General features: G+C 41.0%; 1 protein-coding gene across 1 annotated transcript; it reads left to right on the plus strand.

The window, feature by feature from the left end:
- The first annotated feature begins 1,263 nt into the window (after positions 1–1,263).
- LOC112263491 (mucin-15-like) lies at positions 1,264–10,955 on the plus strand. The gene is made up of 4 exons (XM_024439807.2): positions 1,264–1,403; positions 2,800–3,663; positions 9,630–9,803; positions 9,925–10,955. The coding sequence occupies exons 2-4, from the start codon at positions 2,823–2,825 to the stop codon at positions 10,044–10,046; spliced, it is 1,137 nt and encodes a 378-aa protein (XP_024295575.1). The 5' UTR covers positions 1,264–1,403; positions 2,800–2,822; the 3' UTR covers positions 10,047–10,955.
- Positions 10,956–13,456: the final 2,501 nt, after the last annotated feature.

Here is a 13,456-nt window from a genome sequence, read left to right on the forward strand (position 1 = left end):
AGGCAGTATTTAAATACGGAACTCAATGTACCTCCTGTTTCCTGAAGCAGTCTCCTTTTGTTACTGAATGTTTTCAAGTAAATATGCCACTTAGAACTTATGAACACAGTCAGGGGCATCATGCTCCCCAGAAATCTTAGGATGGCTGTGGCGTGGTCCGGAGGGAGAATTTAGCCTTTTCCTGCAATCTAGAGCCCTAATCATTATGCTTAATGTAAAAAAAAATATGTCTGTTTTTCTGCATATCTGAGCATACCACTTGTGCTGTCTGCATCCTCCTGACTGGTGTTTTTTTTTTTTTAAGAAACAAAATATGCTTCTCTGCACAAATCTGGGTAAAAGATTGAAAGGAAAGTGAATGTTTCTTATTTATTTAGTTATTGCTTGCTTTTCTAAAGTCTACCAACATTGCAAGCAGGCCTGCCAGCTAAAATAGTTAGACTAGCTACTCTAACTTGATTGATAGCCTGAAATGGCTTCTTGTTAGCTAGTTATAAGGTTGGGAGATTGGGAACCTATCTGGTCTAGCTAAAGCCAACTTAATAAAATTCCTAGGTGGCTAATAGTTTTACAGAGAAACAACAACCAACAAACAACAACAACAAAAGTAAAAAAAATATTAAACAGGACAAATCTGAGTCGGCACGTGCCCCCGTGCCCCCTACGGGCATGATGCCTCTGAGCACAGTTCAACCTCCCACACACTGCATTTAGTCTATGTGCTTCAAGTGCCACTTCTCCTTGTCTCCTTTACTTACACTGTCAGATGCTAGGTTCTATTGGCTCAGTTAGCAGAGGCCTACTGTACGTTCCGCCACGTTCCTCCCTGAATAAAACGACAACAAGAATACCAGGTTGTGACGTACAGAACCTGTAACGACACAAGAATAGCCCTGTGCCAATTGTTGCCAAATATAAACCAGAGACAAGGCACGGATGAAAGCGGTACTGCCCTTTTGTATCCGTGACGACAGCAGACATTCCAAAATCACAAGGGAGGAATATTCCGAGGACCTGGGGGCTGATGCTTTGCCCAAAGGGGGGAATTCAGGTGCTGCACACCTGGAAACCAAACTCAACTGAAATAAACGGATGTGTAGTGTACATCTCAGCAACACAGAAGATAAACTGTAAAACCATGACATGTTTAAAATAACCTTAGTTACCCTAGAGACAGTATCATGTTACCATTTAGGGATTGGCTGGATGACAGGGTGTTTGTGTCAGGTGTAAAATCAGGTAGAACAGGTTCCTGGTTGTTCTGATCTGACTTCCCTGCACTGCCCCGCCCCTTCACTGGCCTATCGTTCCCTCTCTCTCATACGCCGGCTGTTTCGCGGAGAGATCTCACTGCCTTCCTCACACCTGTTAGCTGTAACCACCTGACCGAGCACCAGAAAAAGGTATGTGGCGATGGTGATTTTACTAACGTAGCGCTATTTCACCATTTCTTCTGTATGGGAGATGTATGGTAGACGTTGAGTTGTGTGACACTTATATGTGTTTGGTATTTTTGTAAGGTTACAGACTCGCCAGAAATTGGATTAGTTCAATGATAACGCCACAAAGCGAATGAGGAAAATCCATCCGGTTGTAAATGTCATACCACTTTCAAATGAAACAGAATGATCATATTGCAGTGTTGGGGTTTAAAGTTGCTCTTAGTAGTTGTCCACCAGTCAGGCAAACCAATATGCATGTGTCATCCCATCCAGACTATTCTTTTATCAATGCAGATTCAGGTAATTGCCAAGCGTATATGGGTTTTTTGCTTAATGTCTGAGGGGACTCAAATGGTGTTATTAACCAAACTTTATTTTGACCAAACCAAATATGTAGAGTTGGAAGAGGACCTAACAAACCTAACAAACCACAAACCTAACACTCAGAGTGATTGAAGGAGGATAACATTTCGCCAAATGCATGGTCTACAATGACTGAGTTAATCATGACACTTTCTATATATTTACATTTTAATAAAATAACGTAAGATAAGCAGTCCCAACAGGCGGAATACATTATTTCAAATATGTTATTTTATTTTTTATCATGCTATCAAAACCTATTCAACCCTTGGCTTTGAGGAAATTTCTGAAGGGGAAATGCTAGCCAGAACATTCATGTGTGCTTTGACAACACTGCAGAATGCATATTTAGTATGCTAACAGGAAATATCGCCGTTCATCCCAGATTGACTCAACTAAAGTACATGGGAGTCTCCCCATAGTTACACCCTGAATGATTATTGCATTGACATTCATTTAGTCTATTGTCCCCTTATCATATTGATTACAAAAACATTGGGAGTTTGCTTCCATTCAGGGGCAATAATTGTTATCCTAACCCTGACCAGGCCTTATAAAAATTGAGGTCAAAGCCAAACTGATAGCATCAACACTTCATCTCCTGGATTGGTATGAATAGATTATAACTCTATTAAAAGATAACGGTAGAGTCAAGTCAGCCAAACCCCCCTTGAGAGCTTGCTTTTTTTTGGGGTGAGCATTTGTTTCAGAACATGGGGAATATGAAATACTTCATGGGAACTCTTGGGAATTCATAAAGTCCTTGTCTCGCCTTAATCAATTTAACTATTCATACATTTAATTCATTCTTGGTGACTGGTTGCCTAAGAAAAATGATGTACAATACTGTATATTCTCTACTTATAATCAATGGTGGCCTGCAGACCAGGCCAAAATGGGACAATACATTTTTTTTAAAACATTTGTGGAGAACCAACCTTGACTCAATGTATCTAACAAAAATACTTTTGTTTACGTGTTGATTGTTGTTCAGAACACGAACGAGAGAGACGGGATATGGACCTTTATTCAATCATCACTGCTGTTTTGCTTCTGCAACTGCAAGGTTTTCATGTGGCCTTCCTCCAGGCACCAACAAACTCTCCAGGACGGACGATCGATCAAAATTGGCTTCGTCAACTGTTCAAATCCAAGCTCAACAAGACATCAGAAGCTCCGTTCAATGTCTTGGATGATATGAACCAGGAGGGTACTGAGTCAACAGATGACTCTGCTTGGGGTATCACAGATGGTTACATGTCATCTAGTGGGGAACAGGACGACATCCAGGACACAAATGAGACTTCTGGTGATGTTATGATTGGCACCACATTGCCACCAGAGTTGCCAGATGCTACAGCGGAGGACCCAGAATCGCCAGCGACCGCTGTTGAATCTCCAGAAACCACTGTTGCACCAGAACCCCCAGTGAGTGTTGCCTTAAACTCAAGCCAAGTTTCCAATGCAACTGGAGAGGACAGTGGACTCCAAACTACCACCACCACTCCAATCACAGAAAACTCAAATGGCTCTAATTACATGTCCAATGACACTGAATTGAATGAGACAACCACAGCTCCAGACACCAATAGCACAGATGAGGCCGGTCCAGATCCTGATGTTGAGAACGGGGTAACCAACAGTACAGAGGACAGCCATAATGTAACAACTGCAGTACCAGAAGGACCAGAGCCATCAAGTGAACCATCCACAGCTTCCCCCACCACAAAGCTCCCCTTGGACTCACCTGGGACTACAACTGCCAAAATCATCCCAGAAACTACAACAACCACAGGTCCCAGCACAACGACAGACATGATGGAAACTGGTGCCGCTTCAGGGAACAACTCTGCGAGAGGTGAGGAGACAGTGTCTAAGTATCTGGTACATTCTCTGTCTCAAGGGTACTGCTGTGTGCACCTGTAACCTACTTACTTGCTTGGTCAAGGGAGCCTGTAACAACTTTTAAGGAAATACCAAGAGATCACAACAATGTTTAAATTTGGATATGTTCACTTCACATAACCATTGTGATATTGTTTTAAATGTTTTGGGAGAGGCATTAATGAATGAGTCAGCAACCAGACAAAGACAAAGTAGTCAAAAAGTTACAAATAACCACCGAGTATCAGATTTGAACATCGGAGGGACCTAGTTAGAAAGTAACATAATATCCAACAACGCTCAAAGGGCAGTTATCTTATATCACCATCGTCTTTTTTACAAACCGCTTTCTTGCCGGTCTCTCCCTGACCCACATTTCACAGATCTCTATTTTTTTCTTGTCAAAGCACAAACTCCCCTTCTTTCACCGGCTGGGCAGGGTTGAGTTTCAGACACTATCTGCATGCCCACAGTGAGTGGAGGCTTCCATTACAAATGCCTTCTCCAGGGGACAAAATACCCCTGTGTTACAGGGGTATTTTGTCCTCCTTCCTGTCTACAGGAAGGAGGAGGTCAGTAGCTGAGGTTCATTACTGCAGTACAGGGCGTGAGAGTACTACTCTCCAGTTTCTAACATACTTAACAAGGGAATTTTTGAGTGGGTGATTGATGACATTCATTAAAGGAGGATATCGCCATATTTTGACAGGTTATAATTGATTTACGTGTATTTCTTCTCGTAATTCAAATTCAATTGCATCCTTTTCAGAAACGTACACACGATTTGCCAGGTACAGTCATGAATTTGAATATGTAGTAACAAACTTGACTGAAAAGTGTGCTGAAAAACATTGTTACCATTGGGAGAAACCTCATACATTTCAGCCAGTGATTAGTTTATACTGTGGCTTGTTTGACCTGTTTGTTTATCTCATTTGCATGTGGCTTTACAGATTTTCCATAGTTAGTACAGCATGCTAGCTATGTATCGCAGTCTCTTTATGCAATACTTATTAATCAATTGACAACACGTACTGGCTATTACCTTTTCTTTAGGGAACATGGAGAGAAAAGGTATAGTTTCACACAACCATGTCACACAAAAGTACACAATATCTGGACCTAGATTATATTTTCTCTATTCATGGGTTTGCACCTCCGTCACTTGATAGCGTCACACCATTGTTACACTAAAAATAAAAGATTCCAGGAGGATCCTTTAGGGATTCTTCAAATTGAAACTGTAGGGTAACACCTATAAGTTATTTGAAGAAACCTTTAAAACGAGTCTGGCGTGTTGCTGTTGATGTCCTCTGTAGACTATGAATAGACAGAATGATTTTGCAATGCATGGTGATCTAACAGGTTTCCTGTTATATTCATCCGAGGTGTAGGGAAGGTGAAGTCTGTGAAATATATCATTATACAGATGGTTAACAAAGTGTGCACACAACAGTATTCATACCTTGGTTTTTGTGGTAAATGTGAATGAAAACAAACGGTTAACATTTGACAAAGGTTTTCATACACAAACCTGGTCCATAATGAAGAGGGCTCTGGGATCTTCATTGGAGAGGTAAGGGAGGAGGAAGATGGCTGCTGTGACAGAGTCCTATGAGGTTTTAGAGAATTTAAATGAACTGTTGAGCATACATGTGATCTGCATATTATTATGAGGCAAACCACTACTAATTGGTTTGCCTCATAATAATCTTTCTTTCCGGTCTCTTCCGGCGCCGACAGAGATGGCCGCCTCGCTTCGCGTTCCTAGGAAACTATGCAGTTTTTTGTTTTTTTACGTGTTATTTCTTACATTAGTACCCCAGGTCATCTTAGGTTTCATTACATACAGTCGAGAAGAACGACTGAATATAAGATCAGCATCAACTCACCATCAGTACGACCAAGAATATGTTTTTCGCGACGCAGATCCTGTGTTCTGCCTTACAAACAGGACAACGGAGTGGATTCCATGCAGCGACCCAAAAAAATGACTCAGAAAAAGAGGGAAACGAGGCGGTCTTCTGGTCAGACTCTGGAGACGGGCACACCGTGCACCACTCCCTAGCATTCTTCTTGCCAATGTCCAGTCTCTTGACAACAAGGTTGATGAAATCCGAGCAAGGGTAGCATTCCAGAGGGACATCAGAGACTGTAACGTTCTTTGCTTCACGGAAACATGGCTCACTGGAGAGACGCTATCCGAGGCGGTGCAGCCAACGGGTTTCTCCACGCATTGCGCCGACAGAAACAAACATCTTTCTGGTAAGAAGAGGGGCGGGGGCGTATGCCTTATGGCTAACGTGACATGGTGTGATGAAAGAAACATACAGGAACTCAAATCCTTCTGTTCACCTGATTTAGAATGCCTCACAATCAAATGTAGACCGCATTATCTACCAAGAGAATTCTCTTTGATTATAATTACAGCCGTATATATCCCCCCCCAAGCAGACACATCGATGGCTCTGAACGAACTTTATTTAACTCTCTGCAAACTGGAAACCATATATCCGGAGGCTGCATTCATTGTAGCTGGGGATTTTAACAAGGCTAATCTGAAAACAAGACTCCCTAAATTTTATCAGCATATCGATTGCGCAACCAGGGGTGGAAAGACCTTGGATCATTGTTACTCTAACTTCCGCGACGCATATAAGGCCCTGCCCCGCCCCCCTTTCGGAAAAGCTGACCACGACTCCATTTTGTTGATCCCTGCCTACAGACAGAAACTAAAACAAGAGGCTCCCACGCTGAGGTCTGTCCAACGCTGGTCTGACCAAGCTGACTCCACACTCCAAGACTGCTTCCATCACGTGGACTGGGAGATGTTTCGTATTGCGTCAGATAACAATATAGACGAATACGCTGATTCGGTGTGCGAGTTCATTAGAACGTGCGTTGAAGATGTCATTCCCATAGCAACGAATAAAACATTCCCTAACCAGAAACCGTGGATTGATGGCAGCATTCGCGTAAAACTGATAGCGCGAACCACTGCTTTTAATCAGGGCAAGGTGTCTGGTAACATGACCGAATACAAACAGTGCAGCTATTCCCTCCGCAAGGCTATCAAACAAGCTAAGCGTCAGTACAGAGACAAAGTAGAATCTCAATTCAACGGCTCAGACACAAGAGGCATGTGGCAGGGTCTACAGTCAATCACGGACTACAGGAAGAAATCCAGCCCAGTCACGGACCAGGATGTCTTGCTCCCAGGCAGACTAAATAACTTTTTGCCCGCTTTGAGGACAATACAGTGCCACTGACACGGCCTGCAACGAAAACATGCGGTCTCTCCTTCACTGCAGCCGAGGTGAGTAAGACATTTAAACGTGTTAACCCTCGCAAGGCTGCAGGCCCAGACGGCATCCCCAGCCGCGCCCTCAGAGCATGCGCAGACCAGCTGGCCGGTGTGTTTACGGACATATTCAATCAATCCCTATACCAGTCTGCTGTTCCCACATGCTTCAAGAGGGCCACCATTGTTCCTGTTCCCAAGAAAGCTAAGGTAACTGAGCTAAACGACTACCGCCCCGTAGCACTCACTTCCGTCATCATGAAGTGCTTTGAGAGACTAGTCAAGGACCATATCACCTCCACCCTGCCTGACACCCTAGACCCACTCCAATTTGCTTACCGCCCAAATAGGTCCACAGACGATGCAATATCAACCACACTGCACACTGCCCTAACCCATCTGGACAAGAGGAATACCTATGTGAGAATGCTGTTCATCGACTACAGCTCGGCATTCAACACCATAGTACCCTCCAAGCTCGTCATCAAGCTCGAGACCCTGGGTCTCGACCCCGCCCTGTGCAACTGGGTACTGGACTTCCTGACGGGCCGCCCCCAGGTGGTGAGGGTAGGCAACAACATCTCCTCCCCGCTGATCCTCAACACGCTCCCCACAAGGGTGCGTTCTGAGCCCTCTCCTGTACTCCCTGTTCACCCACGACTGCGTGACCACGCACGCCTCCAACTCAATCATCAAGTTTGCGGACGACACAACAGTGGTAGGCTTGATTACCAACAACGACGAGACGGCCTACAGGGAGGAGGTGAGGGCCCTCGGATTGTGGTGTCAGGAAAATAACCTCACACTCAATGTCAACAAAACTAAGGATATGATTGTGGACTTCAGGAAATAGCAGAGGGAACACCCCCCTATCCACATCGATGGAACAGTAGTGGAGAGGGTAGCAAGTTTTAAGTTCCTCGGCATACACATCACAGACAAACTGAATTGGTCCACTCACACAGACAGCATCGTGAAGAAGGCGCAGCAACGCCTCTTCAACCTCAGGAGGCTGAAGAAATTCGGCTCGTCACCAAAAGCACTCACAAACTTCTACAGATGCACAATCGAGAGCATCCTGGCGGGCTGTATCACCGCCTGCTACGGCAACTGCACCGCCCTCAACCGTAAGGCTCTCCAGAGGGTAGTGAGGTCTGCACAACGCATCACCGGGGGCAAACTACCTGCCCTCCAGGACGCCTACACCACCCGATGTTACAGGAAGGCCATAAAGATCATCAAGGACATCAACCACCCGAGCCACTGCCTGTTCACCCCGCTATCATCCAGAAAGTGAGGTCAGTACAGGTGCATCAAAGCTGGGACCGAGAGACTGAAAAACAGCTTCTATCTCAAGGCCATCAGACAGTTAAATAGTCATCAGTAGCACCTTAGAGGCTGCTGCCCTATATACCAAGACTTGAAATAACTGGCTAATAATGGAACACTGGCCACTTTAATAATGTTAACATATTTTGCATTACTCATCTCATATATACTGTATTCTATTCTATTCTATTCTACTGCATATTAGTCTATGCCGCTCCGACATTGCTCATCCAAATATTTATATATTCTTAATTCCATTCCTTTACTTTGGATGAGTGTATTGTTGTGAAATTGTTACATATTACTTGTTAGATATTGCTGTACTGTTGGAGCTAGAAACACAAGCATTTCGCTCTACCCGCAATAATATGCTAAACACGTGTTATGTGACCAATACATTTTGACTCAAGACATTTCAGCTTTTCATTTTTTATTAATTCAAAAATAAATAATCTAAAAACAAAATTCCACTTTGACATCATGGGTAGAACAGTGACACAAAGTCTCAATTTAAATTAATTTTAAATTCAGGCTGTAACAGAACAAAATGTGGAAAAAGTAAAGGGGAGTGAATACTGTCTGAGGGCACTGTATCGATTGCGTGATAATTTCACAAATGACGTGAAACGACAATGAAATACTGATACACTTTACACTTTTCATTTGTCTGACATAATTATTGGTTTCACTAATAGATTAAACGTGATTAAATAGATGGAAAACTTTTACTGAAATGCAATGAAATTTTCACACATGGTAATTGCACTGATTGTGGTAGTCTAATTACATGGCTGGGAAATAGTACTGTCTATTGAGTTGAGACTAGTCATGTAAAAGGGTGCTCTATATCCTTTTGTACATTTATTTTTAAACACACATTTTTCGCCTCAATTATAGGAAGAATGGTACTTTATTTGGTTAATACCAAGTATATGGTTTGTACTGTATATGATTTGTAGATGTTCAATAACTGTCAACAACATTTCAACTTACTTTCCTCTAACCCTAACCTTAATTCTTACCCTAACACTTATTCGAAACCTATCCCTAACGATAACCGTAACCGTAAGCACTTGCCTATCAACAGATACTTTGTTAATAGTATGGCCATCTGTAGATAATCTATATGGAACTGTCCAAATAAAGTATGACCGGAAGAATATTTTGTGATACATAAATATGTTACTCCAGACAAAATGTATTGCACCATATATTAGAATTGCACCAATATTAGAATGTTGTATTTGCAATGTTTTTCCCTCCTCATTTTCATGTAAATTTTTGCGATGAATGTATTTTTGTTTTCAAAGGCTTGGCCTCAGATGCAGTGCAGAACAAGAAGAAGAGTGAGGCATGGGGTGCCATCCTGGGCACAGGAGTGGCAGTGTGCTTTGTGGCGATGGTGGTCTTTGTCATCTGGAGAAGGAGAGGCCGACGGGATTTCACACACATGAAGCTTGTTGAGGAATTCCCCTCAGACCCAGGTAGGCAGTTGCCTTTTATTATTTCCTGGCATATTTTCTATCTGATAACACTGAATAAATGAATAGGAAAGCACCTGTTATCATAAATCGGCCATGCAAAATCTCTTTTTCTCACTCCTAGTTCAACAACTGGACAACAGTGAGCCTTTGGATTTGAAATATGATGGTTCAGCTTACTACAATCCTGGATGCCAAATGGACAATATCCAAATGGCCAACTTTCCACGAGGACATCAAAATTGAAAAGGACTCCAAGTCTAACCTTAAACACGTTAAAGAAAACTTTCATATACAAAATACTTATTGAGACCCAACATATGCAATAACGTGCATAAATATCTTTAACAGAATGTTATGTCATAGATTTTTATTATTTTTTATTATTATTTTTTTCTTCTTCTAAGGGGTGGATCAGCTTAATGTTGCGGAAAGATTGTTGCTTCCATCAATGTAACTGTCTGCATCATTTCCCATCCCCCATATATTTTGGGGGGTAAATATATATATCCATATACATACACATATGCATACATATACACATACACATACCTATATAGACATACTTTTTTTTAGAATATGCCTTTACTATTCCCCGCAAACCCTACCTCCCCTCCCCCAATTGGAGTAAACTAATAATCAATAACACTTAGGCTTCTACCTTTAGTATGTGCATCGTATACACATTTTACAGACACAATCTATTTTACAATAGTTCTATTTTGTTTGTTTTTAGTCCTTCCTCTATTTCCGATGTCCATCCAGTTTGATTTCTATTTGTAACTGTGCTATTTCACAAAATGTCTGAATCTATATACATGTTACAGACCACGTATGTTTTACATTGGTTATCTTGTTATTAGTCCCACCCTTCAGCTCATCCCATCTATCTCTTAACACCATCCATTTTGGATTTCTATTTGCCATATATTTTTCAACTGTGCTGTGATGCTTCACAAAAGTACTGAACCTTTCTATTCTCATAGCTTCTACAGATTGTAAATTAAAAATAAACATTTTTGCTAAAATAATGATTATATTATTGATTGATTGATTGGCTATGGCTTTTCAAATGTTAAGTTATAGATTTACTGCACCCTAATGCATTGGTTATGTGGGCTTAGGGGTGTAAACCAATAAACTTTGGGAATTTGAGAATATGTGTTTGGAGTTTATTATTATTTTGGAAAATTGGAATTATATGTTTACACACCTTATTTAAGGTTTTGTTGTGTTGTTATTTCCAAAATTACAACCCCCAGAATGAATACAAACTTTACGTATCTTAGACATACACATAAATCTTGCATTGATCTCAATGGGAAAAATATAATGCATGGATCTCAAGTTAGGATTCTAGATACTTCAATTCAGTCTATAATAGAAGCAGTAAAAGCCAAAAATGAAGACTTGATTGTCTGCTATATTTCCAAGATGGTTTGACAAAGGGAACTAAAAATGTCTGCACTCAAATAAGGTTATTTCTGTACCTTATTCTAATTCACAATTTAGCCACAGGTAAACATTAACATACTGTTTAATCATTTTAATCAACCCAAATTAGAAGTTATTATTATACTGTACCTCTGTCTATTACATCCTTTCTCAAGGTGCTTATTGTGTAAAGAGCAATTGCCACTGCCATTATTTTTAATGGCTGACTATTAAAGCCAGGGTCTGAAGACCTTTTAAGTTATCAAGAAACCTTTGTCACTTAAAGCTGGAATTCTTATTTGAACGAATAAAAAGCCACCTTTATTTATGTAAAAAGCTGAGGTATGGGCATGGAGAAATGTAACCACTCTCAATTCAAATTGAGAGCGATGTATGCAAGGAGTAACCATCCATGATAACACAATTATAGTTTTAACCATGCTTTGAGGCTAAACAGTGTTTGTTTAGATTTACATTATTTACCTTTTGGGTTCTGATGGGGTAAGACAGTTGAACTAAGCTCATGAGGCATTTATAAGATATATACTTCAAGAATCAGGTCCATAATTATTGGCATCCTTGATAAAGTTGAGCAAAAATATACTGTATAAAATAAATAATACAAATACTGGGCAATATATTTTAAACTGATACAATTGGGCAGAGAAATATATTTTATTTAACAAGTAATACAAATAAATCTCAAAAAGATGGTAGGGCGGAAGGTAGCCTTGCGGTTAAGAGCGTTGGGCCAATAACCGAAAGGTTGCTGGTTTGAATCCACAAGCCGACCAGGTAAAAAAATAAGTCGATGTGCCCTTGAGAAAGGCACTTAACCCTTATAGCTCCTATAAGTAGATCTGGATGAGAGTGTCTGCTAAATTACTCAAATGTAGATAGGGGTCAAAATTATTGACACCTCTGTTTTCAAAACTCTAGCACCCTTCCCTTGTGAGGATAATGACACCTTTTTGTCAGTGGTTTAAAGTGCTTAAGGAAAAATACTTTAAAGTACTACTTAGCCATTTTGGGGTGTATCCAGACTATATTATTTATATTTTTTACAACTTTTATTTTTACTTCACTACTTTCCTAAAGATTTATACTTTGGGAGGGATCTAGGGTGGCCCGCTCATTCGGCAGGATTAGGCAGGAGCCTATGGTGGCAGATTGACAAGGGTGGTATTTTCTGAGCTAAACTGACCAAGACGCACCTCCAACAACACATAAAATCTTATATATACACTGAACAAAAATATAAAACGCAACATGCAACAATTTCAATGATTTTACTGAGATAGAGTTCATATAAGGAAATCAATCAATTGAAATAAATTAATTCGGCCCTATTCCATGGATTTCACTGTCTGTTTTTCTGAGGCAACAGAATAGGGTTCTTAGAACTCTGTGTCTGTGTGAACTGAGAGGAGCCTCTAAGATTTAACGCTGTCAGTCGATTTACAATGGCTTCATTCCATGATTAGTGTCTGTGTGCCTGTCTGTCGGTGCCAGGGAGACCCAATCTCCAGTTTATTTGTCCCATATGGCAGATGAATACTTGACTTAATCATTTGAGGGAAGGACCTAGTGTTCTATGTTACATTTAGTATTTTTGTATAAACAAGCAGTAAGTGACCTAGAGACAGAAACCTGGCGCAATGTAAATCTTGCTGTCTGTTGCTTGATATCACAATGTACCGTTGTATAATTCTAGAGATAAATTTATTCATATTATGTAATATAAATCAATTTGTTATCTCATGAAAGCACACATATCTTTAATTTTAGGCAAACAATATATGCTTTTACTCTGCTTTGGCTTAAGAGCACCCCTCGGGCAAAAGTTCTGTATAGCTTCTTTAACATAATTGCCTGAACGAGCAGCGAAGGACAGTTGCAACAGGTTTGGATGTGTGCTCTAGATACACAGTGATCCAGCTCGTGGATCTCGGTGAAACACTGAGAGGAATGGCGGGCATGCCTTACTCTGTAACTGCAATTTGGGTCAGTCCAGATGGAGCTGAGAGAGGTGCAGCTGCTATCACAGAGGGTGTTCAGGAAGCGACTTTCCTCACTTCACCCCCACCAACCTGCTCAGTTGATTTTGATAAAGAGAAAACTGTCTTTCTAAAAAAGAAAAAATGGTTCATGGCAGTGTATCGCATCTCCTTTTCAAAAGGGGGCGCCATAGCATAAGTAGTACTATAATACTGCTAGTGCTG

This window comes from Oncorhynchus tshawytscha, linkage group LG12, assembly GCF_018296145.1.
Source record: "Oncorhynchus tshawytscha isolate Ot180627B linkage group LG12, Otsh_v2.0, whole genome shotgun sequence".
Lineage (NCBI taxonomy): Eukaryota > Metazoa > Chordata > Actinopteri > Salmoniformes > Salmonidae > Oncorhynchus > Oncorhynchus tshawytscha.

Bases quoted from the DNA above. Each gene is read 5' to 3' on its own strand.
- LOC112263491 (XM_024439807.2), top strand. From the start codon at position 2,823: ATGGACCTTTATTCAATCATCACTGCTGTTTTGCTTCTGCAACTGCAA. The intron at 3,664-9,629 runs GTGAGGAGACAG...TTGTTTTCAAAG, and splicing joins AGGGAACAACTCTGCGAGAG to GCTTGGCCTCAGATGCAGTG. The intron at 9,804-9,924 runs GTAGGCAGTTGC...TCTCACTCCTAG, and splicing joins GGAATTCCCCTCAGACCCAG to TTCAACAACTGGACAACAGT.